Source organism: Ciona intestinalis, chromosome 3, assembly GCF_000224145.3.
Source record: "Ciona intestinalis chromosome 3, KH, whole genome shotgun sequence".
NCBI lineage: Eukaryota > Metazoa > Chordata > Ascidiacea > Phlebobranchia > Cionidae > Ciona > Ciona intestinalis.
This window is the reverse complement of record NC_020168.2, coordinates 2,100,813-2,127,895: the sequence shown is the minus strand read 5'-3', so window position 1 is coordinate 2,127,895 and position 27,083 is coordinate 2,100,813. Positions and strand designations below refer to the sequence as shown.

The following is a 27,083-nucleotide window of genomic DNA, read 5'->3' as shown; positions in this document are numbered from 1 at the left end:
GTCTTTAATATTTTAACTTCTTTTATACATTTTTTGAATAGGGTTTTTGTTGCCGTTGACTAATAAAGGAATGATAGTTAGTAATAATTCGTAGTATCACCCAAAGACCGTAATGTTTTTTGATTTTAGAAATATTGGGCAGTATGTGCTTACGTGCCCCAACTTCCCCCATTCTACTATATATTCAGAAAGAACATTTTTTAAAATAGAATTTCATCGCAATAATTTGTTGTATAGCCTTTCTTATACCTTGACTGGAAGTTCATGATGTGAAACTACATGACCCCATAGCTTGTAAGGACAATCCGCATTCAGTAAAGTGATGTATTCTGCGTATGAGAAATTTTGTCGGGCCTAATGTGCATTCATGATACAGGGATTTACGTAGAATGTTATACAGGATAATAACTTTCTGTTAGTGGACATTGGCGAGGCAGGGAGGTTAATTGCGAGAACAAACATACAGCAACTTGCGAAATCATAAGGGTGAGCGGAGAAAAATCTCGTCGCTTTAAACACCAAGCTTTATCGGAGTAATAGACAACACGACTGAAAAAAGAATACACTCGTCGGCGTATTTTTAGAATATTTTGTTAGACTGTTGTGTAATAATCGAACTAGAAATAATGCTTATGTACAATTAAACACCGTTATATAGAGGCTCAGCAGCTTAATGGTGTCGCCACGGACAAGACGGGTTTTTCATCTTATATACAGGAGAACAGGAACATAAAGCCGGGCTTTAGCAGCGCTGTACAATTTACGAGACACTGTAATTTTGCTGGACCTTGGACGATGGCCGGAAGCGAATGCTAGCAAAATGCGAAGCTGTGGGAATGGGGCGATATAAAATGTTTCCACAGCTTAATCGGATTCAGAATCATCCTTGTAACGCATCCGACGAATCTGCGCAAGTTTCTGCCTTGCAGATTGTAGTTCTCGCTCTTTGCGCAAAATCTCTTCTTGCGCCATCATTTCCTGCGCAATGCCTCCGACCAGTCGTGAGTTTATGACAACCTCCACTTCGTCGTCAGAGTTAGCGGATTCGGACGCCGCTTTGACGAGGTCTTCTGAAGCGTGCTTGACTGCATTGCCAGCAATCTATTGTCACGTTCGTTCCACGGATGGTAGAAAGAGTGCATGCAAACAAAACCCGATTAGAAAATTAAAAATCCACCGCATTCAAACTTAATCAAAGGAGACAAAAACGATTATAATAATGTTAAAGATAAATGGACATGATTAAATATAAATAAAGAAAATTAATTTACATTGAAGCCTCGTTTCTTAACTGACGATAAACTGCCACACATTTCATTCTCATAACTAAAAACTATAAAGGAAGTCAACTGAGTTGAAACTAATGCCTAAGCAAGCAAACTGATAAAAGATTTTAAAATAAAATGAACTGAAAGTAAAATAAAATATTAACTGATTGCAATGGGAAATTGGGATCTGTCTATTTCTTTTGGTTTTGCTCGTATTTCTTTTTGCGGATTTTGAGCAACTGTGACTGTGCTTCCTTTAACTCTTTCTCTTTTGCAAGAATAGCCTCCATTGCTTGCATTTCCTGGGCTATACCGCTGACAAGCCCGCCAGCTAACTCGACTTCCGGTTCCTCATTTTGCTCTTCAAATGTGGCCGATGCAGATTCGACAAGCATTTGGGTGGCTTTGTTTACGGCAGTACCTGCCGTCTGGTGCATTAAGGGTTGATTTAAAAGGCGAATTAGTTAGCTAGCAATGTGGGTTTGGCTTAAAAATCATTGCGATAAAACATTTTGCAGCATGTAACATTGCTAGGAATCACATTTGCTTTGTGAACATTCTTTTAAAAAACAAGCAGGCAGACAGAACTCACTTGCAAACGCTTCATGTTTTCACTGTTAGGGTCGGCCTTTACTTTACAAGCAACCAGTAATTGGGCAGTGGAGGATGCCACTTGCTTTGCTGACGTAACAAGCTTTTCCTCGCTCGCTTCGCCCTGCACGGCTTGGTTTGCAGCTTCACACAAGTTACCGGTTGCTCGTGCCACCATCTGAGCTGCGGAAATGAGGCCTTGGGACCACTGTCCATCATCATGACGCATGGCTGGTACAGACCCGACCTGTGTAAAATGTAGGTTTAGTCTACCCAGTATGATGATTAGCATGTTTTTTTGACGCAATAAAATGCACACTACTCTAACTTGCTTTGGACATATTTTCTTCACTTACCTTTCCTTGCAACACAAGTTCTTTCTGGGCAGCAGATGCAGCTTTTACAAGGGCTGTGGTTGCAGTTGCGATTGATTTTGCGGCTTCCAAAATCTGTTCTTCAAAGTTCAAGCTCTCGTCCGCTTGCTGTTAAAGATTTCCAACAATGTTTAAATTATAAACACCTACTTCACATATAACAACGAACAACATCTATAAAGTCGTTTACCTTTAAAGGTTAACTTATATCGTATAAATTAGTTAGCAACACCACGGGTACCTTGGGCTTCTTGCGTGGTCGTAGTTGGGCAAGTTTCTTGGCAGCAGCTTCGATTGAGGATGCAGCAGCAAGAAGTTCTTGTTCAGCGATGACGTTCGGGTCATTTGGATCAACCCAGTCTGTACCTGATATTAGAAATATCTATTATTTAAGTCCAATTTTAGAAGGATATTTTCACACTGCACCATGTTATGTGCAACTTAACAGTAAATCATAAACTACAGAGCCAGATCAGTCAATGACCTTTAAAATTAATTTAAAAATTGACTGAATTTTAAGTTAATACATTATAGAAAAAAAGTAAATATGTAATATTTATAAAAATAAATTATTTAAAAAAAAAGAAAGTAAGTTTCAAGTTTCTTTGAATAAAAAAACAAACTCACCTTTCATGCTTTCTCCAGACCGCACAAGGTTGCTCACTGCAGTAGCAACACTCTTTGAAAGAGGGACCAAATTCTTTTTTAGATCATTGTTACTTGGTTGGTGGCTTGTGGCCAACACATTACTTAATAGGTTAACATAGGCTTCAGCAACACCTGAGCCAAATTTCAAAGTATCTTGTTGCTGAATTGGGTCTTCCGTGTTGGCTGCTGATGCCTGGAGAGAAAAAATGGTGATTGTTGTGAAACTGGTACCTTAATATATTTAAAGTAAATATAAAATGGAGCATACATTTAAAATTAAATCTACAAACCAAACTAATTTGTTCTTCAACACGAAATTTCCAATAAACATTGTTAGAAGAATATTATGACAAACTTACACGACAGATATGAATCATATCAAAAACAGCTTTCCTTCCCATATTTGCACAAACAATCATATCTTCCTGGCGACAGAATTTACCAGCAGCCACAGCTTTTGCGGTGGCATTGGTGATTGGCTTGGTGACTTGAATGAGCTCCTCTGGCGTGGCCCTTCTTTCTTCACCAGCCACAGATTGCAGGGACTGTTAAAAGATTTTCAAAATTTTAATGCAGGAATATGTTTCGTATTTATTAACACAACTTGGCAATATTTTTGTAACTTTGTTATATTAAAAGAAAGGTTAAATTACTAACATATGTTATTAATTTATAGTTGAAACAATAAGATATTTTGAATAATAATACAAGCATATTTTTAATCTTATGTTTCCTACACAAACTTTAGTAAACATCAATAGGTAAAATGACTCTTAAGATGGTGTTTTCCCATTTTTTTTGCTCCCTGGACAACGAACAGCTTATCAAAAGCCGCTTTGACAGTAAAACCAAGCTAACTCAACTTCATGCATCATAACTTAAAGTCTAACTCTAATAAGAATCTAATGCATTTTCCACAACAGATGTAAAGAGGGCATACATGTGGACTAAAGGTTGCAAAAGAATTGTTAGTTAAATATTACCACTTTTTTGGGGAATACCTGCTCATACCTTTAATAAACTGTGTACCTAAAGGTAACTCTAACTTGAAGTTTATATCAGAGTTATAAAATGAAACCAATTGAATTTTACTTTAAGTTCCTGTTTGATGGAGTTAATGGTTTGTTCAATTGCACGAGGTCCTTTAGCAGCTTCATCTTCAACTGATTTGACCGTTTTCAATAGAGATGTCACATTCGTCACCATTGCCTGTGTTAAACATTATGTAAATTTATTTTAGAATATGTTAACATACTATACAGTTTTTAATTACTTTTATTATACTTTCTTGCCTATCACATGCCTACAAACTTTTGAAGTTAGTCATAGAATTTTTTTCTTGATTTATAAGTTGACTTGATAAAATTACCCTTTTACAATAAAAAAATTCAAAATTAAATAGGACAACAATATATTTAACCATGATAAAAAACAAATCTTTTGAAACCTTTGCTGATGCTTTAAGATGGAACATAGCTTGATCTGAGGTGGATTTACCAGCTGCATCTTTAGTTGAATTAATAAGATCAGCCAGTGCAGATGCCACATCGCGCACAGCGTTGATTAGGATCACCTGTGGTGTTTCAGGTTTATAAGATGGATCTTAAGATTTAAATGGCTAATAATTATATTATAACAGTGACAGGAGTGTTGCAACAGGTTCTAAATATGTTAGGGCAAAACGGATTTGTTTATTTATTTATCACAATTTACTAAATTGTTAGGTACCTGAGTGTCTGGATCATCTGCTCCAAGGCTGGATGCTCCACTTTTCACTACATCAGCAAGTTTGCTGATGGTCTGTGATGCAGATTGTGCTGCTCCTGCAAGCTTTTCCTGTCCTCCAGCTGCTCCTGCCACCAGTTGCTTGGTGTCCTCCACAAGCGCCTTCGCAGTGGAGAGAATGTTCTCTCTACGCAAGTAGAGAAAATAATAATCATAACATAGTATTAACAATTTGAATATTGACACAACATACATTTACAAAGAAACTTTCTGATCAATACCTTATTATTACCTTGCGTTATAGAAATATAATATAAAACAAGGCAGCTTAACCTTCTGAAACATAACACATACATAATACTGACAAAGAGAATACACAAACATTCCTTCCACTGTACGTTACAGAAGAATAACAAGTGTTACCTGTGCTCAGCAAATGACTCGTTGTCAGACTCTGGGTTGAGAGCACCAGATGTAACAAACATGAGTGTTGTATCCAAGTCACCAATGATGCCTTGAACCTTGGTGTGTGCGTTGATGCAAGCTTGTGTGCCACGACCACCTTCTTGTAATGAAGACATCACATATGATACCTGATATTAAAGATTCAGTAAAACCAATGCTGTTTTCAAAGTGCAATAAATATTTATCTTAAGAATATATAAATATAACAACACATGCAATATTGATATATACATAATAAAGAAATGCCTAACATTTACCTTCTCATTGATGTTCTTCCCCGCATCCTTGAGATCTTTCTTTGCGTGGATGTCTCTCGGATTGCTCTGCACCATCCCTGATGCAGTAACGAGCTCCTTGCAAGCATCTCCAAGATCTTGTATAGACTTCTTTATGTGGTTGCTAACCTAAACGAAAAAGATGGTGTGTTAAAATGGTGGAATAAGTTTTAAAACCACAACAGCTTACACTTTTATACAAAAATCGTTTTTTAAATAATTTAAGAACAGTCCCGTTTTTCTTATCACACAAAGAAACAATACAGAAATCCACATTGGTACAATCAAATTGAACAATTTTTCACAAACCTCGTTGGAATCAGCAAGTGAAGCAGCAGCTGCTCCTTCTGAAGCAAGCGCTGAGTATTCTTCCGTGACCTTCTTTGCCAGTGTTGCCAGTTCATCTGGACGATTGTTCATAGCCATGCTCATGTCACTACTGGTCACCACTATTGCTCTGCAGTGTTTCATGATGGAGGTTTGGTAATCGGCGAATGTGTCATCCTCATTTGCTTGCACATTGCTGTGTAGAATCTAAACAAAATCCAAGAAAGGTTTCTATTAAAATATTTACCAATTAAACAACAGTTGCCAATACATAGGTTTGGTTTGATAAATGGGTTTAATACTTTTATTCTACATGTGTGAGGTTCTAAAGAACCTGGGACTGGGATTAAAATCAGAGAAAATCCAGTTCCGCCTGGCTGTGAGATTTGCTATTCAAAGCTAAGGAGTTAAAAGTTGACGTTTGAAATTGAATGCAGCTTTACATACTGATCAAGAAACACAAGTCTATTGACCAAAAAGTTAAAGCATAAAATAAAAACATATTCCAAACTTACAGCAGTAGCTGAGCTAATTGTATCCACCATTCCAGAGACAAGAGCTTCTGGAGCTTCTTGGACCGATTTAAGAAGATCCTCAATTGCCTCCTTCATCGATGCTGACGCCTCGTCTATTGCCTCATGTGTGTTGTCCGCCTGGTGTGGCAAGAAATTTTATTAAGGGAATTAAGATTAAAATTAAAGATGTGTAATTTCTTCTGAAGTGCTTCCTAATGCAAGAGTCTACTGACAAGCTACTGCTATTGTTTGGTTAGTTTCCTTAGTTGTTGCAGTCAAACAACATGCATTGTTAGTTAATTAGAAGATTCAATTTAGACTGTACATAAATCTTCACTGAAGGGTTCCAGGAAACAAACTGAAGATGAGAAATAAAGAAAGTAGAAAAGAGAAAAGTAATTGAAATTTTTAACTGAATTTGCCACAAACCACACAAAGAGTTTATACAACATAGCTTGCCCACTCAAACAAAAGTCTCAACATAAAAAAACATCGAGAAAACATGAAACATAAATCGCCACACACACTGTTCAACAAACCTTCTTGTGTCCACGAGATGGTAACTGCATCGGCTACGAGATAGAAATATGATAAAGTTTCGTCTTAACCAATAAAACAAACCGAAAATTGCTCAAATTGTTGTTCACAAAGTTTTAGAAAAAAGTAAAGTTTTGAAACTAAAGAAATTAAGAAAAAAGTAGAGGGTTTGGTTTGGGGTTAGCAGCAAGCAGTTTAGGGGTTAGTGTGGGGCTAGAACTGCGGTGAGCTACGTTACACACCGGCATCCTGTGCGGATCGTGGTGTACAAACTCCCCACTCATGTTATTGTGCATGTGCAGTTGTGGGTCCTGTCAAAATAAAGATTATCTCGCTACTGGACCGTGTATCATGTCGGGGCTTTTCATGAATGAAATGTTTGGTTTGTTAAATAGAAACCAAAAAACTAATCTGCAAGCCCAAGATTAAGTTTTCTTATTTTTGTTGTACTGTGCTGTGAAGATATTTTAGTAACAGAAACAATTTTGAAATTAAAAGAAACTTATCTAAATAAAGTATTTTTCAAAACATAGAAATCACTAAACAGTTTCTACCTTTTAAATTAACTCTAGTTCTCATGCTTTAAATGCAAAGCTATTTAAATTTATTAAATTAGGAACTGGGTAGTCTATGGAAACATGCATTTTTAAATGTGACAGATACTTCATTCGTTAGTCTACTCCAATATAAATCTTAATTTATACCAGAAAAAACAGAAAGATTAAATTATAAGTTTACATTATAAACTATATAAAAGAAAGGTGCTTCTACTGTCTTCGATGATCTATTTTAAACTAGAATTTAAATTTGATTATGCAGCTCAGGCCACTCTTAAAATGAATTAAAAAACTAAAATTAAATACAACAAAATATAAAAAATAGTAAATTTTATAGGGTGCTATGTTTTAGCGATTTAAATTTTAAGAAAAAAAGTACTAAATTATTAAAATGCCCCAGTCATTTCATAAAAAAGAGTCGACACCTGTATTTTGTTTCAAGGGGAAACTACTCATAACTAAAAAAAATTATTGAAATGTTTTCTTCTTTAATGTATTTTTTATGGAATCAAGCTCCAGATACTTAAAAACTTACTTTAGGATTTCCGCCACCTTCCTTGGCAGCAAACATGAGCTGAAGTGCTGACTCAGCAAGTGTCTTGCTGTAATCTAGAATGTCCATTTGTCGCTGGTGATTGACAGAATTCGCAGCAGCTCCAATGGTAGCGTGAGCAAGTGGTTCGAAATAACTTGCCATCTGTGCCACCTATGTTACGGAAGATAAAAGTTTCCATAAAATTTAAACTCTTTTTTTTATACAGATAGTCTTTAAATGGAAAAGTGAAAACACTGCATTGATTGATAAATAAAAGCAACGTTCAGGCAATAATTGATTAACACAACCTAATATTCTACATATTTTTAAATCAGGTTTGTTTACCTGTCTTCCAAGTTGGGCAGCATCTTGCTTTGCAGCATTTGAAAGCGGATCAACACACTGACTGATCTGGTTCACTGTGTCCACAACCTAAAACACGTTACAAAAAATAAGACATTCGGGAGTTAATAAAACTGCACCCAATGTTGCACAACTTCCGACTCCTCCCTTATCATTGTAAAAGAAAACAACCCAACTCACCATGGCTTGGAATCCATTGAGTGAGTTGTCGTCACGGGCAGGAAGACTCTGATCCATAGCAGATAATGCAGCGTCGTTGAATTGTTGGATTGATTCATTGATTCGATCAATTGCTTCATCACATTCCTTCTGTCCTGGTGCGTTGTCTCTGTGGATAAGATGGTAATATAAATGATTAATGTATTTTTAAAATTTAAAAGTTTAGGTCTATGTTTTATCTCGGGCCAAACAGGTATATCTTGTCCATTAAAACTTTTACAAAATGTACATGAGTGGTTCTTAATTACCTTCTTACACATAAAATGAATGAATTAGGCTAAACTAAAAACTGAAAAAAACAGCGAGCAAATTTATACCTAACCATCATGTTACAATTTCGAATGGATGGCGTATCTTCTAAAATTATATTATTATATTTAATAAAGATCCTATATTACAATTTATTGATCAATTTAAAGTTAAATGTATCTAGTCTTTCAATTCATACCACAACAGAGATAGTAAAGTTCCACTCACCTGATATTTGCGATGAGTTTTTTGATGGAATCCGAGACCACTCTTGAATGGCCGGCCATTACTTGCCATGTTGGAGGATCTTTAGGATTATTCGCCAACTTTCGTGCAGTTTTTATCAAATCACATGAGCTTTGTAACATTTGTTTCCCGGATTCAATGATCGGACGTTGTGCTTCACGTGCCTGTACATAATACAACAATTTATAAATCAATTTTATTAAAAACTACTGTCATTGTATAAATACCACAAATATATTAGTAGGAGAATTTTTAAATAACAGCTGAATCTGGCCTAAATCCCACGGCCAAACTTTCCCCAAACCCTAGGTCCTCACGGACCTCACCCATACAGAATAGAACTAACAGCTGAGGAAGTTACATATTCATCACCTCATCACTGATCTTGGCAGGGACGCTTGCAAACTCAGGGTTGGAAGCGAAAGTGGTAAGGCTTTCCACTGCATCTATCAATGGTTTGGTTGCTTGTGAGCAGTTTGCGCGATTTTCTTCTGAGAAGTTTCCGTCCAATGCCTAAGGTAAGTAACTAACATTTTTCCTTGAACTTTTCTATGTTTTGTGCTTTAAATTAATAATATACCACGAAACAAAACAAATGTATCCACATGTGATGAATTTAGACATTTCATTGCACAGAGAAGTAAATTTAATTTTTTGGTATAAAGTATAGGCTTGCAAAAATCTTTAAAATATTACAGTTTTTAAATAGCGTATATGTACAAAATTTCTAAGGTTCATTCCTATAGTACAGGACACATAGATTTCCAACATTTATTGCAACCACCACACCTACCTTAATAGTCCTGACCAGATTAGCAGTAGCATGAGCAACTTCCTTGGCAGATTGCACAAAATGTTTGCGAGCCACAGCATTTGTAGTTTTGTTGGATGCCACTCTGCACACATTGCATAACGCGGAGGTGTATTTTGCTACAATAGTGGCAGCTGACAATACCTAAAGAAAAGTGCAAAAGTTTAATTAATTTTACAAAAGCGCAATTTTGCTAATGTTGTCAACTGTGGTGTATAAATTTAAAAAGAGAAAATCTTATTTTAAAAATGATAATTGAATTTTGATGCTTGTAATTGGCGATCAAGATAATTTGATTAAACTAAATTGGATTCCCATACTGATGTACTGGTTAATTATAAACTATCATATTAAATTTTCATATCCTTTATTAAATTAAAAAGTTTAGTAACTATTTACCTGTGGCTGGTTGCTAGATGGATCAAGCAAACTTTGACAAGCCATCTGAATAGCTTGATTGGCTCGTGCAAATTGAGTCTGATCAACCAGACCTTGAGTGCCAGCTTCACTGTTAGGATCTGCTATGCCAACTAAGTATGCTGCCTGTGGAAAATTTAAAGGGATAAAATTGTAAAATTACTACAGATTAGATCCTAAACAGTATTGCATGCCTTTCATTCTTATAAAGACAAAGCAATTACATTTAAATACTTTAATTATAAAAATACAGTTTTGCGGTTCATCATTATAAAACTACCACAACGATTGTGGATTGAGCATTAACCTGAGCTGCAGCCTCGGTAAGTCCAATGAGGGATTTCTGTGTGGCAGTGACTGCTTCTCCAAAGCTCTCAAGCTCGCTTGCTCTTGCATGTTGGGTGATTCCACTCATTGATTCACCGAGCATCTTTGAGTTGTCCATCACACTTTCAAGGCAATCGAAGTACGAAAAGTCATTCACCGGCTCGTTGGGATTTTCAAGCATTTCTTTTACAGTCTGAGTGAGAAACAGGTTTGTATTAAAATCAATGCATCAAATAAAAACATATTTTACACTTACATACATTCATACTTGTGAAAATTGTTCTTTTTTGCCTTACAAGTGTAAATTTAAGTTGAAAACAGAATTATTCACACTTACCTTGAGTTGTCTTAAAGCATTATCACATTCTTTCTGTCCAGGTGCAGTCTCAGTGCAATGTGTGATCAGGTTGTTTATACTTTCGGTCACCGCTCTGAAAAGTGAAAAAGACTTAATTAATATTATAATACTAACAGAATAAGAAAAAGGAAACCTTATTTGGCAATGTGCCCTTGACTTTTTTGCAAACTATTATTTGTAATAATTCTTAACTTATACTAGCATTATTAAACAGTGAACTTCACCTGGCAGCAGCTGATAGTTGGTTCTTTGCATTAGGAGCTCCTGGATCTGCAGAAAGAGCTTTGGCTGCAAGAAGAAGCTTGCTGGATGCCATGGAGATACTTTTTAAGTTTCCAACCACATGATTCTGATCTTCTTTGTCCTAGAGTAAATACTAAAGTTAAGATAAAAGATTAGGGGGCAGAATGTTGATCTGGTTGAGATATAAATATGTGCATATGTCGCACAAAACTTACAAGAATCATTTCGGACTGTACATTAAATGAACATAAAAACCTGCCTCAGAAAACTTTAAACTCTTCCTAAAATATGCTATGAAGTGACTACGAGACTAAATAACAGAACTTGCTTAACCCATACCCGGGACTGGCCAGCCACGTTCATTCCGGCATCCAGTAATTCTGTAAAGCGATCGTTGTAGTTACAACTTGATGCTGCAAGTTCGGATGGAGTTCCGCGCGATGCACCGACCAAGTCATTTGCTGCAATGTTTAATTCCTCAGCTGTCTTATTCAGTTGTGCTTGGGCAGTTTGGAAGTTTGAGTTGGTGACTGGAAACTGTTAAATATAAAGTGATGTGAAAGGGTTACTATGATGGAAATTGAAAACAAGAACTGTTAAAACATTATAAAAAAAAGTTCTAGAGTTCTAAAGTTTCTCTTAGCTCATATATTAGGGAAGAAGAAGAAATATAAAGAGATCTAGAAAAAGAAAAAGTGAAAAATAAGGGTCAACCTTTCCTCTTAACTGTTCAGAACACAATCTAGAGTAAGACAGGTTCCTCATGTTGATCTCTTCCATGTACTAATGTAGAGGATAAAGGAAGAAGGAAGACAAAGTTAAGAAGAATAGTAGAGAAGTACTGGTTAATTATTAAAACGATTGCTTATGTAATGTGCACAAACATAATATTCTTTAACTTGGGACATCTATTGCACCAATCGGCTGTGGTAACAAAAAAATTTGCTTTCTGCTGAAATATAATCAGTCTAATACTAAATTTACAAAGGCCAATAATTTGTATAGACAAATAAAAAGAAGAAGAAATAACATGTAGTTTGACACACAAAGATTTTTTGAATAAAGAAAATGTTTAACAATTGTTTACTTGGTTAGAGAGGAGACGTTTGCTGCTCTCTGCGATATTTTTAAGAGCCTCATCAACATCTCTTTGACCAGGAAGACAATTAATGCAGTTGTTCAATGCATGGGAAACTGCCTTGGCAACCTGTGGTAGTTATATAATTAACAAAGCAGAAGTTTAACAATCTTTAGACAGTAGTTATTGACATAATGCAAGTTAATTGAAAATTATTTACATTTCTTTAATATTTTACTAGAAACATAAAAATCAAGACTAAACTAAATTTAAAAATATAAAATCCCTATATGATGCACATCTTTGCATTCCACTCCAATTACCACATAAAGAAACCCACACAACTACTTTTGGGATAATAACCTGAGCGAGGCGCTGTCTATTCTCCGGGTTTTCTGGATCCTCCACAGCCAACTTTGCCTCCTGCATCAGATTCACGGACTTATCCATCACATCCCGACATGTCTCCAGTAGGTTTAGTTGTGATTCTAGGTCAGGCAGGTTGGCTGAGACACCTCGTGCAGCTCCGACTAATGTTCGCAGTGCATTTGCTGTATTTCGTGCAGCCATTCCTGTGTAGTCTTCATTACCCTGAGTTTGTATAAGAGTTGTGTGGTTATATACAGGCAAGTTAAAAACTGTTTCTAAATAAATTCTTAGCATTCCAAAATTTAAAGCTACAATATTGAAATAAAGCAATTTATTTTTCCTTAAAAGAAAAACTACCACAAACCTGAGCAGCAGCAGTAAGTAGTTGAGCCATAGAAGATCCCACAGCTTTTGAGGTTGCTCCCAATTCCTGTGCACAAGATTGCATGGTTTGACCTGGGAGGGGTTGTAACTCTCCATTCTTGGCATCAGCACAGTAGACTGACAGTTGGCGGTCGAGTGCTGTCACTGTTTCTAAAGCCGCATCAATTCCACTTGCTCCACAAACCTCTCCAGCCTGTTTAGATTAGGAAAAATATTAATAAACAACAATTGGGCACATGCTTATTGGGTCAATTTTCAAATCCAAAATCATAAAGCAAAATGAGTGATTCTTAAAATCACTTTATTTTACAAAAGGTAAAAACTGTAAAGAGTAACGAACAATAAAATTAAACTTTTTACCTTGACAGCTGCAGTTTTGAGTTCAGCAACAGCCAGTGCAAGTTTCTTGGTGCAGTTAGCCAGTTGAAGAGCTGTGGATTTCTCACTTACTGTTGGCACGACTGCCTTTGAATATGCAACCATTTTTGTTGCAGGCTAGAGTGAGAGAGAGATTAATTGTGTTTGGGAAGTGCAACTGTGGGACTTCTAGAACTATTTTAAAAATAGAACCTCTCTGAAACTTTTTGTAAGAATATGTTTTACTAATACCCAATAAGGCTTAAATCCCTAATGGGATTTTATGTTACTGCACAGTGTGTTCAAAAATATTGAATATAATATTAGGGGCAATAATTAAAATTTAATATTGAAAAGTATTATCTCAAAGCTGTGCTGAATGTTAGTTTTCTAGTTTGGGTATCCAGGAATTTAAACTTCCCATCAGAAATATGTGGTTAACCACGTAGCTGTTATCAGTATGCTTACTGGGATAAATTCATTTGAAGCAGTGATGAGATTCTGTTGCACTGTTGGATTCTCCAAGTCCTCATATGCTCCATGTATTCCTTGCAGTAACTTGGGAATGTGATCACTCTGCAGTGTCTGTCATAGAAAGTGTTGAAATTATTTAAAAGCAGTAAATTAAGCTGATAAATTTATAGGTATACAGATCATATGAACGCAGGTAGTACAAAAAAAAAAGTTCTATATTTCAATTTTCCGATTTAATTTAAGTCAAAATATATGGAGGATTGTAACATTTCTTTAAACAAAGTAAGAACTAACTTACCTTGCTGTGTGTAAGCAGTTGATTTTGGCTTGTTTTATTTGTGTTGTGTGGTTCTGCGGCGTTGGCTGCTGCAATGGTCTGTGTGGCAGCAACTGCTGCTTGACTGGCTGCTTGTTCCAGTCTACGAACAAGTTTCTTGCGCAGAGCATTCTGTGTGGCAGCGTTGGTGGCTGCCCGAAGGTTTTCAGCAGCAAGTTTAAGTTTCTGTTGCTGCTGGGAGTCATGCGGGTTGCTTGCTGTTCCCTGGGAAAACAGTTAGTTTAAATTACTGTTTTTCATTTAATGCAATAAAAAAGCATGCAAATTGTACAACAGAATTAAAATGCTTCTTGCATTGAGCTCATTTTACATTTTTTACAAAAACTGTTTATGGTTAAACATGATATAAACTAAACCACAGGAGAAGAAGGCAAACAGATTGATCTAGCACCAGTAAAAGAACAACTACCTTTGCAGCTTCCACCATCTTTGCTGTTGCATCAGCAACAAGTTTCACAGTAGAGAGAAGCCACTTCCTCCAATCATCATCTTGTGCATCTTCTGCCTCCAATCTGAGCAAGTTCACAAGATCTGAGGTTGTCTGTAGATCAAAGGGACCAAGTTAGGTCAGGGCTTTATTTCGTAAAAAATTACAATTCCATTTTAGCAATTTCTATAAAATTAAAAAAAATCATGTTACTACTGTTACTGCTAATTGTTTTATTTCAACAACTACGTAATGGAAATATATCAATAAAAACACAATGTCTCACTTGTCCCAGCAACCTGGCCTGCTTTGCCATAACCGCAGCATTTCCCATGCTGTTGCATAACTTGTCAGTTGCATTTAATATAGCCTCACATTGGTCATCATATTTACCATCCTTGACCTCTGAGCCCTGGTAAAGTGGAAGAAAAAGTATATGTTAAATTGAGTAATCTTTTTATCTATGTTTTCAGATTCAACAAAACGAACTTTTAGCAAAAACATGTTTTTAATACACCTTTTGGGAAAAACGAGTGGATTTTCTACCTTCAAAACAGAAAGTCATGAAATAAATTCGCATAAGCCACAACCATACACTGCATTTTCACGCTACAACATACACTGTCAACACACCCACCATTTTAATATGGTTGATCAGATCATTAAGAGCTTGGGTAACATTAGATGCAGCATCTCCAAGTGCCCGAAGCAAATCTGGATCCCCGGTGGCAATCTGTGTTGATTCCAAGCATCCTTCAACCGACTGTGAGACCTCACGTGCGGCGTCAATCAGTTGTTCTTTACATGATGGGTTGCTAATGGTAGGACCCACAACCTGTGGTAAAAAATTAAACAAGGTAAAGAAAGGTGTGATATGACATTAAAAAGTATAAATGTAGACAATATTTTACACAGAACATTATAGCAATATAATGGTTAAAGGTAATTCAAACTAGAATATTGCAAAAACTAATATACTGTTAACAGTGGTGATACACATTAATGGTATAATATTAAAGTTTCCGTTCCTTCTTTTTTTGTTATACCTTTGTGCACGCAACTAGTTGTGAAGTGGATAACGCACATTGGGTGGCGCTAGCAATCACTTGGTTTTGTACTTGCTGATCGTTGGATTGACTTGCAACTGTCTTTCCTTTCAACACAAGTGCTGCCGTTGCGTTTGCTACCTTTTTAGCCAAGTTCATCAGAATGTCCTGGGGGTACGGATGTTCAAGTATCATCAATTACAAACCAAAAGAAAAACCGACAACCATGAAAATGTTTAGGTAAATAAATTTATCGTTTACTAAGATAACAGAAAATGGCAATAATATCTGGGCCAGTTTTTAAAACTTACACGATTTAATACCATTTTATTTTAGGTGTGTCAGAGAACCGTTTCTAACTATTTATAAAAGGTATGTCTTACCATAAATCTAATTACTTTGAAAAACCTTTTGACAAATTATTTTTAAACAAACTTTCAAACAGCCGTTACGGTATAAGAAAATAGTTCCACGTTCTTCATTACCTGAAACTCATCATCTCCTCCCTCCCCGATGTATTTGAGGATATCATGACTTGCATCTCCGATCTTTCCAGCTGCTCCGAGAAGATTCTGCCTTGGTTCTTCGCTGTTGGGTTGAGCTGCTTTCAGAAGATCTTGGATAGCTGCAGTAAGATCCCTAGCAGCCTAAATGAGCACAGATATTAGTTAAAACTTTAAATAAATTACCTTAAATCATTGGTTATGTCAACCATGCATTTTAAATAAAATTGTCTGATAAAATCAAATTTTCCTTTAAAAAACATTTAATATTTTTTTGGAGTAAACTGAACTGTAGTTACTACATTAAAGATGTTTATTAAATTTTTATTTAATTCTTTATTTTAACCTTCATCAGTCCATCCCCATCCCTGCCATCATCAAGCAAAGCTGCCATCAACCTCAAAGATTTGGTCATATCATTAAGGTTGGATGAGATAGTTGTGATTGCAGAACCTACAGTGGTGTAATTTGTACCCTCACGATCACCTGAAAGAATAAAAATATAAAAAGTTAGAAAGTAGTATAAAACGCTAGTAAGGTCCTACTAAAAACAGTTACTTTAAATGTGGTGAAAATGTATGTCTAAAATATTTTTTTCCGTTACATAATAAGTAGAGTGGGAAGTGAGCTTTAAAGTACAATAAAAAAAACATAATATAACTACTGACAATTATTATTTGTATTTTTAACAAAACAAATGGAAACTAACCAGATGTTTTTGTGATGACAGTGGCTGTTGCTGCATCGATGGCTGCAAGGTTTGATTGAATGTTGTGTCGATTTTCTTCCAATGCGTTTAACTTCCATTGTTTGGATGCCTACAGAGTGAAGTAGTATATTAGTTAGACCATAAAAGTTTTCTCAGTTACATGAAACTGAGTGATTCCTTTTTTCAATTGCAACACTGTTAAGAGGTTTGGATTAAAAAAGTAATGTATTATCATAATGTAACTGTTTGGAAGTTAATGATTTCTCATCTTAACTTTATATATAATATTTCAATGCACCATTATATATATAATCCTTCATTGAATAAACAGTTTTAATATTTTTTCAACACAAGTGTTAGCTTAAGATAACCAAGATAATATAAAAATCTAAAGTGCTGGATGATTCTATTTGACTGTGGTAATACAACCATCTTCATTCCCTCACACAGATAACAGTGTAAACTTATGGATTGGTGGGAAAGTTTATGAAACCAATTCACAAAGTCAAACAATAAGACTGAATGAATGTGTACTTATAAGGGGAAGTACCAGATTCAACATTGTAACAAAGAAAAGTCAATCGAGTTCCGGTTTCATATCCCTGATTCATAGATTAAAGGAAATTTAAATAGATAAGAATATTTATCACTGTTTTTTTTTTAAATATTTATTTACTGAAATATTCATATGTAATTTCAAATAAAAATGATAAGTATATAAAAAAAAAATTAGGACAATAAGAACTTTATTTATTTCCAAGAAATATTGAACTTACAGCGTCTGAACCAAGTGGTGGAAGATTTGCTTTGTTGTTGAAGCCTTCATGTGCAGCACGACATGCATTGAACCCGTGCTCTATATTGCCCATGAATGCCTGCTGTGCTGCTGTCTGTATGGTTTCAAAAAAAAGAAATGAGATTACATGCAAAAATAGGTGTGTAGTTCACTAAACACCTTCTTTTGTATTTTTAGAAAAACATGACAATTTATGGTAGCTAGCCAATAGTAAATGTTAAATTTAATTTTTATGTTTAGGATGTGGTGTCCGTGAGGTGTTTTTCTTTGAGTTAAAGGAACAGAAATTAAGTAAAAGAGATTAGCATTGTCATTAATCTGAACATACAAAATTAATCATCATGAAACGTAAAAAGCTTTATAAAACCTATATTTTTTAAGTATTCATAAAACTAAATATTTACAAATCCTACTTTTTTTTCAAACCAAACAACAATATAAAACCCTCTAGCCGGTAGCGGGTTTGAGTAAATATACTACAAGAGTCAGCGGACAATTGTAATAATATAAAAAAATGTTAAAAACCTGTACTAACCAGTGGTTGGCCACCAAAAGATAAGTTTTGGTGTGTGGTGACTTGTGTTGGTGGCTGCATAGCTCCCATGGAGTAACTGTCGGGTCGTGCAGAGGAGTTCCGGATAACTCCTGGCATCGCTACAGAGCCAGAGTGGAAGGAACCTGCTGATCCACCGTGCATGGCAACCAACTGAGCCCTTCAATGGATAGATTGTTAAGGGAAAGTAATCGTATTTGTTTAATTCTAAAGTGGATTATTGATGGAATAGAAAAAACATTATTTTAAAATTATTGCAAACACTAATTCCAGTCTTTTAAAATAAAGAACCTGTGAGGGGAAACAACATCTTCCACCATGGCTGCGTCTTCATCCGCATCTGGTCCATAGTTGTCCTTTGCTTGCCTCTTTTTTAGAATAATGTCAATGTATCCAGCTATGAGCTGAGCTATCTGTTCACCTTCAGTGGTTTGTACGCTGTAGTATCCATCCTGGTAATCTCCAAAGTCCTGTGGATAACCAAATGTAAATTAAATTTAAAATAGTGACTAAAATTATCATGTAATGGTGTTGAGCATATTCGATTCTATTCTTTGTGGGTGAGTTCCCGCAGCGTAGCACGCTATGGGCCCTAGGATTTAGGCCACAATTGGTGTTGAGCAGATGCAATTATTACTAAACCAGCTACAAAATGTAAAGCTCAAGAAAGTCACAAAAACATACCAGAGTGAAAGATTTTGGTGAAGCAGCCCATCTTTTAACTGATGTAAGTGGCCATACTTTTAACATGTCTTTGGTTTTCTCATCCACTCTCATTACAGACTCCCTGGTGACTCCCATCAAACGTGGAACCAGCTTGTTTCGGCCTTTCATTTTTTCCTTGAAAATGAATTCCATAATAAATAATAATATGCAAAATTGTTATACTTGGAAATCATGATAAATTTTATTACAGAATCATTTTGTTAAAGAGTTGGTATAAAAATCATACAAACCATTAAAATAGTTAAAGTTACTGAAACCTTGTTTACCTAGTATTAATTACATAACAATAAAACAAAATAGATATCTAAAACAGTTATAAGTTAGTTTTTTTTATAATTTTTACCTTAACTAAGAAAAATGTGACCCCATAGGTTTTAAGAGCTCTGCAGTTCTTTGTATATTTTACTTTCGCTTCAATTTCATTCAATGATTCAAATGCTTTATGTTCGGCAAATATCTTTTTTTCAATTCCACGACTCTTCACATATTCTTTTGGTAGGAAGTCCTTTAGCCTGTGTAAAGAAAATACAGAAAATAGTTAATTATTAAAAGCAATGACAATATTGTCTTTCAGTGAAAATTACATTAGCCAATGCTTATGTGAAGGCAGTCTATACAAATAAAAAATTTAAGTATAACTTTTTCCAAGTTTACTCACTCTATATATCCAGGTTTATGTTTCTTTTCATCATGGTTTCCAAGCTGAATTTGACACTGGATGGCAGCAAAGGTTGTGGCATCTTTTTCACTTACCGGATATTGACCTTTCAAGATTCCATCTCTTGACTTTAATAATAAAAAAAAGTAAAACACATAAAATTAAAAAAAAATAAACAGGAAAACATCTGAGTTGTAACCTATTCTCTGTAGGAACAACTAGTTTTTTATATTAAAAAGGCTTAAGTTCAATATCAAGACTTCAGGTTTAAATCTTGGTTATATTGTTTGAAGAATTTTTGATATTTTTTATAACTTCGGTACAAAGTCTGAAACTGACCAACAAATGTATGTAGCACAAAATTCTTGGTAAGACCATCAGTTTCTCAAAATAAATCAATACATCATGCTTTTAACAGACATTCTTGGTATTTATCAAACACACCCATAAACACTATGACATATGTAAACAGAAATCAGCCGATATGAGTCGAGTTATAAAACAGTCTCTTGTCTATGAATTGCAACAAGACTTTTATTATTAAATATATGTTTATATATGTTTATAAAAAAATATATAAAAAATGGTTATATTTTATGCTATTCTCCATATACCTAATTGTAAAAACAATTAATTCTGACAAGCAAATTTATACATAACACTAAAACACAAAAGTTTTGTACTTTTAAGTTTAAGACGGCCATTTTTCTAATAATGTGTTAGGGTGGTAAAAGGGTACCTGGACATAAAGTAAATTGAGTTGAATGGGATCTCGAGAATCAACGTTTTGATCTGAATAAAAATACTTCCTCCTCAACACGAGGGTTTCAAACTCTTCCACTCCTTGCTCACGTAACGTTTGTCCATGGCTCAGCCAGTTTACTGTTATAAATTATTCAGAGTTAAAATGGCAGATGTAAAAACTTATCCAAGTTGATGAGATACCGTACTACTTACACTCGTCATCTGTGTGAAGCTTCTTTTTTAAAGTTTCAAATTTTCGGTCTGTAGTACCAGGGCGTAGTAAAGTTCCAGTGTCCTATTTTCATTAATACTTCAAGTTAGCATTTTAAGAAATTTAATACCATTTCCTAGGAGAGTACATTTAAAACTAATTTATGTTGCAAAACTAAAATATTTTTTCTTGGATCACAATTTTAAGGTATAAAATTTATGTCTTATGTAACTGTCACAAATAATTATTTAATAAAAACTAAACCAAGAAGCACTCTAATGTATTTTTATAATGTAAAATCCCAATAAGTTAATCTTGTACACGAGTACAGGACCATTGGTATGTTTCGATTACTAAATAATTCATGTGATGACATTTTGTTGTACGGATTTTGAATGTGGTGTTAAGCTGTGAAATTGATTTGAGGAATTGGAATTAAAATCTCTGAAGGTAAGAATGATTTAACTTGCCTTCTTCTGTAGAGGCGCTTCATCCACAATTGTGTCACGCACCAAGGAATATTCCTCATGGTTCACAATACCTGTGTGAGTAAAAAAGTAGAAATTAGACAAAACAGTTTTGTACAAAGTTTTAAGATAAAAGTGTTTAATACCAGAAATAAGTAAGAGGAAAGTTTTTTCAACAATCTGAAGCACGAACACAATAAGTTTACGATGAACATTTTTCGTGGGAATATAACAAAGCATTTAAAGGTCCATGATGTATTAAGGTGGGGTTAGATGGAATGTTTTCTATCTTTTTTCTTGATGCATTTGGTAACAAACAAAGAATATTTATTCAAAAAGCATTGTTAATTTTTTATTTTTAGGTGCTAACAGTATTTCATCTTACCCCACAGTACTATAGATATAGAATTGGGTTACTTTAGAACAAACAAAACAATTTATCAACTAATAGAAAGTGAATGAAAAACATTTACCAAGTCTTGTACAAATTGTGATCATAAGTTGATCTACAGTGTTGCTGTCATCAATCTGAAAGCAGTTGCTTGATGTTAGAAATAAATAAAAAAGAAGAATCCACACCTCTTATAACATAACATTTCACTGGAACAAGCCATGTAGTATGCATGTTGTAAGACGCATTTATTTTTACATAAACATATGATATCATCACACAAGATATCGTAAAAGTTAAATTCCTTTTCTTTAGCATGAAACTCAGTGCAAATGGATAAGCAGTCAGATGTTAAATGAATATACCATGACAGTCTTGATAGAAGCATCTAGTGTTCGCACTTTAAGTGGTCTTTGTTTTTGTTTGTATTCCAGTATATCCTGTGTAACAATTTGTTTAATATTTTTACAATGATGAAAATCAATATTTGCTTTAAAGTTATGATATGCTCTGGCCACAATTAAACTTCTTTATAAGGTATATTGGTAATTCAAGTGACAAGTAAAGCAAAAGCTTCACAAGCTTACTCCATCTCTTAAAAGGTAGTACTCTAGTGGTCGTCTCGATTCAAGCCAAACTCCCTTTTTTGGATCTTTGTCAGCCAGAAAAAGGCTGTAATCTTGAGCTGCAATACACAAGTGAATAATGAATGCATGTGTGAAAGTATGTCAACAAATGATTTTGAGCAAATTAAAAGGTATTGGTTGCTTATAATTGTGTGAGGTTCTTTTTAAACATAATTAATACTCACGACGTTCGGATTATCTATAGAAACTACAATCAAAGCCGATGTTAATAGTGATGTTTAAGCAGTATTGTCTGCTATAAAGCGAATGAATGAACACAGGAAATGCCTTATATGCCCAAGAGGAAGGCACGCGTGACGGACCTACGCGCGGACTCGTGACGTCATGAACAAGTCGCAAGCAAAACATTGGAAGTTAAAAACGTTAAAGTTTTAGTAAATTTATAAAAACATGAGTGTCTATTCGCGTTGTAGGCGCGTCTTCTATTTACGAAGGGCGGTGGCGCATATTTACTGTTAGCGGCCAGAAAGTCCCCAAGCAAATACAGCGCTCGCTGCGTGTTATCGTACGTCAGAGGCTTGCATAAAGATTGCAACCGAAAGTTAGTGGAAATGTGCAGCCGAGTAAAACAACCGATAGCTTTCCGTGTATCTTATCTGCTCGTGGTTGATACGCTTCACAAATACAAATCAACCATTAAAACTAGGAAAACGATGCTCCGCTGTTCGCAGGTGCTTAAAACCTGTCGAATAGGCAAGTGATTGTCGAATAGATGACGACGAGACATCAAAGGGCAAACGATGGGAGCCGGAAGTTAGACCTCTTTTAGGAAAGTTGCAACATACCTTGGCCTACTTGTGCCTCCGGCGACTTTTCTCGGATAATACGACAAGCGTCGTATACAATACAGGCAGGGTCGAATTGCATCGTTCTTGTCATACTCGACTGCTTGATGTGAATCTTCAGGTTAAGATGCACCATCTTGCTTGTTGTTTGCCTTCTCTCAGCGATTACAAAAAACTCGAACAAATCAGATTTTAATCAAATTGTGGTCTGCCGCATTTGGTTTAAATGTTATCTACGTGACAAAAGCAAATGTGTTAATAATGAATACCAAACAGAAGGAAACTGTTCTCTTTAAGAAATGACATTTAATCGTGCTCTGTCCAACAACTACTTCGAAATATATAGGTGCCACTGCCCCGTGTCAAAACAAATGGCGTTTTACTGAGATTTTCGAGTTTAAATCAACTACTTCGGTTGAGAATATGCTATTTTATCTGCACGAAAAGAAAATATTTCTAACACCTGTAATGAATACTGACGAGCACTTGTAACTCAGTCAGGCATTATTTCGGTTGAGCAGGAGAAAATTTAAGATAGTTAACCTCGTCTCGATCATAGCGAGTCTAAACATTCCAAGTTGAAGTGCGTGGTGAAAATAAAACACTGGTGTCGCTTTGAAATGCAAGTTAAAACCGCGTTTTTAGTACATAAAAAATCTAATAATTTAATTACATTGACGCAAATATATATAGTAGAATGGGGGTAGATGGGACACTTTTTCGTTCTTTTTTTTGTCTCATTTGATAATAAACAAAGACCTTCAAAGAATTATAAAATCGTGTTCTTACGACTTACATAGACCGCTGTTAATTGTTTAAAACATCACCAGGATATTTGGATATTATGCTATAGAGGTGTCCCATTTTTCGGGGTGAGATGGAATACTGTTAGCACATAAATCCCATATTTCTGATCGTGATAGAGTCAGGGGAATACGGTTGTATATTTCTGTGAACATTCTTTGTTTACTAGAAAACTGGGCCAAGGAAAAGGTTGAAAACACGTCCCTCGTCCTACCTTACCCACATCCTAATATATACAACAGAAGCGATCGTTGATAGCAAGGCCTTTTTTCCTCAACTATGATTTATACACTCTGTCCTAACATGACGGAAGGAAATACATATATAGTTCGAAATAAAATATCTACAACGCGACAACGAAATGTGCACGCACGAAAACCTCATTACCCGTGGGACGATCTATATCAAATCCCAAAACCTTTTGGCAATTCTGTTAAAAGATAATAGATAATTGAGCCAGCGTTAATTGCGGGCAATTCGTATGCTTGTCCTACCGTCATGTACGTTCATTTTAATTTGTAAACACAGTAGTAGATATCAATAACATCAACAGAATCGTATGACTCGTTTGTAAACAAGGGAGCTTTGAATAATGAAACGATTTCCGTTTGTATTACACAGCATCGTAGCAGCTACACAAAAAGTACGGGTACAATACAGCTTACTAACTTTTGCATGGCTGCTGTTGTTGACATAACCTACTAATACTGTCTTTGATGTTTGCCCTCACACTCCCCGGACTATCCCGAACAAACAATGTAGTGGCCTCGGTTTCTATCTCATAGTAATTTACAACTGTGGTCAGACGTAACATTTTAAGTAAAAATCATCGTTAGGAAACGCTAACATTCATTTTCCCTCTTTTCTTTCTTTGACATCGGATGCCGTTTTAGGTAGAAATTAAAACTGGATGACGTTGTGACTCATCAATGAACTACAGAAATAGCAAGAGCAACCAAGCTAGAGCTAGAATATCCGTCCTTCACATCGCATGTGAGTCACTCAAATGAATAAACTTCAGAAGCCAAATATAAGAAAATCTTAACTGTGCTTAGGATTTTTTATGTTCCATTCTTGGTGGTTGTGAACATGTAACAAAAGGAAATTCTAACTTACGGTTCTTTTTTATTCTGTTCCCGTGACTGTTCCGAAAACATTTATATAACTCACTCTCTGAGAATTAGCATAGCTCGAAACACCTTGGGTGCTTTAGGAAGGAAACAAATCCAGTCAACGTACAGACCTATCCTGAACTGATAGAAACACGCTGTATCCGGCTTGAGTCTTTCAATTTATAAAAGCAACTTATACAGTTAGGTACGCTACACAATGACGAAAGTCTATTTCCGCTTGCCCACTATACGTCATTCCTGATTGAGTGCACTGCTTACTGCAGTGCAACCTCGGCCTGTGAAAACTTATTTCACACTCACGAACGAGATTTATTTGGTAACAGTTTCAAACTCTTGGCTGCACACATCCACATGGGTGTTAACTCTTGAACTAACACGTTCTGTTTGGTTCTTAAATGGGACACGGCTAGATGCCAACCCTGTTTCTTTTATAGAAATAAATAAACTTGACCCGCTAGCGCTGACACGACGTTAACACTTGCTGTTTACATCGCTCTACAAAATAGTCTCTTTGAATAACTGTATTTGGACATATCGAAAATCAAAAACTATTCGTTAGCGATTAAACCATAGATTTTATAAACGGTGTGCGATTACTTATTTACAAAACGGTACTAGCCTATACCAAGGGCAAATCGACGCGAAAATGCTTTGGAGGAACCAAAGACAAATTTTTCTTTTCGTGAACTGCAAGACAGTGCTGAGAAGAGGCGCTTACCTGTGGTCGCACATTAATCGCTCGAGTGGCGAGTAGGAATGCGGAGAACTTAACGCAAAAGCACCGAATGTTATGTGTCAATACCTGCGCCCTGGCTGAGCGTACGTGCTTCTCTTTGCAACCGCGGATTCTTGCCTTAAAACTGTCCGATAGAGATGTTTCTTTTACTCGTAATTTTTAACATGAAGTTTAGGGAAACTTATAATTCAAAGAACAAGCTATATTTAGAATTTTTAAGGTTTTAAAACAAATAACAAGTACAAAAACAAACCAGAAACTACAGTTTAAAACAACCACAGGATTTACTTCAGTAGCTTTAGTAGAATTGTATAATATTTTAAAATTGCTTAACTCTAACAGGTTTTAATAAAGGCAATACGTCTACAAAATTTGAAAAATGCCCTGTTTACTAGCTATTGGCCCACACACATTCCTTTACATGTCTCAGAGGCAACGTCATAATCTTGAGCAATACCTCACTGTGGGATGCATATATGAACTCTCTGGTGAAACTGACCTAATTTGAACCTGTATAAATAAACTAATGAGAAATGGGAAGGTAATAAAAGAGTTGGCTAGTAAGTCTCATCTGTTTTACAGTGATATTAAGTGATGTTTATTTCACTTTAATACATAGCTGAAACATGTAGCTTTTGCTTTCTTCATTTTGATATGAAACAAGTTTTTAAATCTCATATGTACCATAACATAAACAAGGAGTGCACTTATAAAATTTGTAGAATACTTTGAGCAACAAACCTACTGTGTCTGGAAAACTGGCACATGTTCTGGTTTAGCAGCAGGGATTATTTATCAAAATTAACTTGACATGAAGTTCATTTCACACGGACATAGCAAAGCTTCAATGGATAAATTTACATTACCATTTCCCAGGACAGAGTTAATTAAGATCGGTAAATGTTCATTTAGTTATTTAACAGTTAAGTTTGCCAATAAGAAACACTATTAAATTATATTTTTGGACCTAATACATGTAGCCCTAATTTTTAAAAAATGTCAAATTGGTTTACTAACTTAGCTCATACACATAAAAAATAATGATTGAAGTATACTTTTATAAAGCAGTTAAACTTCTAATTGATTGAGCATGTTTTATTTAATAGTAATGAGAAAATAACACACTTATATATAACAATGCTGCTTTGTAATAAAATTACTGTTTGAATAACACTTAATGGTTTGTGACTCATTTCAATGAATCAAATTACACATACTTTAAACAAATGGTGGAGCAAATTCTTGTTAAGATAATGAATTATAGCAACTAAAACTGTTGGTATATTATACAGTCCATTCATGTTTTAAAATCAAGTAAATTTCAAACATTCAAATCAAGCATTAACAATTTTTTATTCTTATCTAAAACTACAATACACCTCTTCACATAGGCTTCCTGTACAAAGGAAATTTACAGCCTTATCCATTTCTTGATTCAAATTACTTATATAGGGCATTAGCTTAGCTTCCTACACAACATGCTATATAAGAAACAAGTGATGAGAAAAGAAAAGAGCTACTTGATAAATCAAGCTGTCAAGGGCTGTGCGGCAGTATATTACCTACATTCAAATATAAAAATATTCATATTTAATGACTCAACCTTATTTTGGCATCAGTATTTAGAAACCTTTCCTGAATCACTATAAGTGAACAGCACATACAAGTTGCTAACTAATTTATAAGAGCATTTTATCC

The 27,083-nt window shown here is 35.1% G+C and overlaps 1 protein-coding gene across 5 annotated transcripts; it reads right to left on the bottom strand.

Moving 5' to 3' along the window:
* Window positions 1-310: 310 nt before the first annotated feature.
* Window positions 311-22,979, bottom strand: LOC100176155 (talin-2). Of its 5 annotated transcripts, none has more exons than XM_018817905.2 (52): window positions 22,713-22,979; window positions 21,868-21,965; window positions 21,646-21,720; window positions 21,363-21,417; window positions 20,893-20,963; window positions 20,425-20,506; window positions 20,207-20,349; window positions 19,468-19,595; window positions 19,153-19,321; window positions 18,768-18,923; window positions 18,375-18,553; window positions 18,066-18,243; window positions 17,511-17,624; window positions 16,735-16,843; window positions 16,372-16,511; window positions 16,008-16,169; window positions 15,523-15,690; window positions 15,114-15,311; window positions 14,763-14,888; window positions 14,459-14,590; window positions 14,011-14,253; window positions 13,707-13,823; window positions 13,242-13,376; window positions 12,862-13,074; window positions 12,492-12,719; window positions 12,138-12,257; window positions 11,390-11,587; window positions 11,032-11,171; window positions 10,787-10,880; window positions 10,430-10,642; window positions 10,105-10,248; window positions 9,688-9,849; window positions 9,267-9,407; window positions 8,877-9,058; window positions 8,361-8,508; window positions 8,163-8,249; window positions 7,818-7,988; window positions 6,968-7,036; window positions 6,728-6,760; window positions 6,189-6,326; window positions 5,656-5,880; window positions 5,329-5,475; window positions 5,030-5,199; window positions 4,610-4,793; window positions 4,329-4,454; window positions 3,974-4,090; window positions 3,241-3,426; window positions 2,861-3,074; window positions 2,475-2,599; window positions 2,216-2,341; window positions 1,861-2,106; window positions 311-1,101 (listed from the first exon to the last, which is right to left on the bottom strand). In XM_018817905.2, exons 1-52 carry the CDS (start codon window positions 22,846-22,848, stop codon window positions 865-867), a joined length of 7,698 nt encoding a protein of 2,565 aa, XP_018673450.1. In that variant the 5' UTR covers window positions 22,849-22,979; the 3' UTR covers window positions 311-864. The 5 variants fall into 5 exon arrangements, with proteins under 5 accessions (XP_018673450.1, XP_018673452.1, XP_018673453.1 ...); XM_018817906.2 differs by lacking the exon at window positions 311-1,101 and adding an exon at window positions 1,252-1,696; XM_018817907.2 differs by lacking the exon at window positions 6,728-6,760.
* Window positions 22,980-27,083: the final 4,104 nt, after the last annotated feature.

Coding starts and splice junctions, on each gene's coding strand:
- LOC100176155 (XM_018817905.2), bottom strand. CDS start 22,848: ATGGTGCATCTTAACCTGAAGATTCACATCAAGCAGTCGAGTATGACA. Junction 18,924..19,152: donor TCACATTTTTCTTAGTTAAG/GTAAAAATTATA, acceptor TTCATTTTCAAG/GAAAAAATGAAAGGCCGAAA. Junction 9,059..9,266: donor CTGCCAAGATCAGTGATGAG/GTGATGAATATG, acceptor TATTATGTACAG/GCACGTGAAGCACAACGTCC.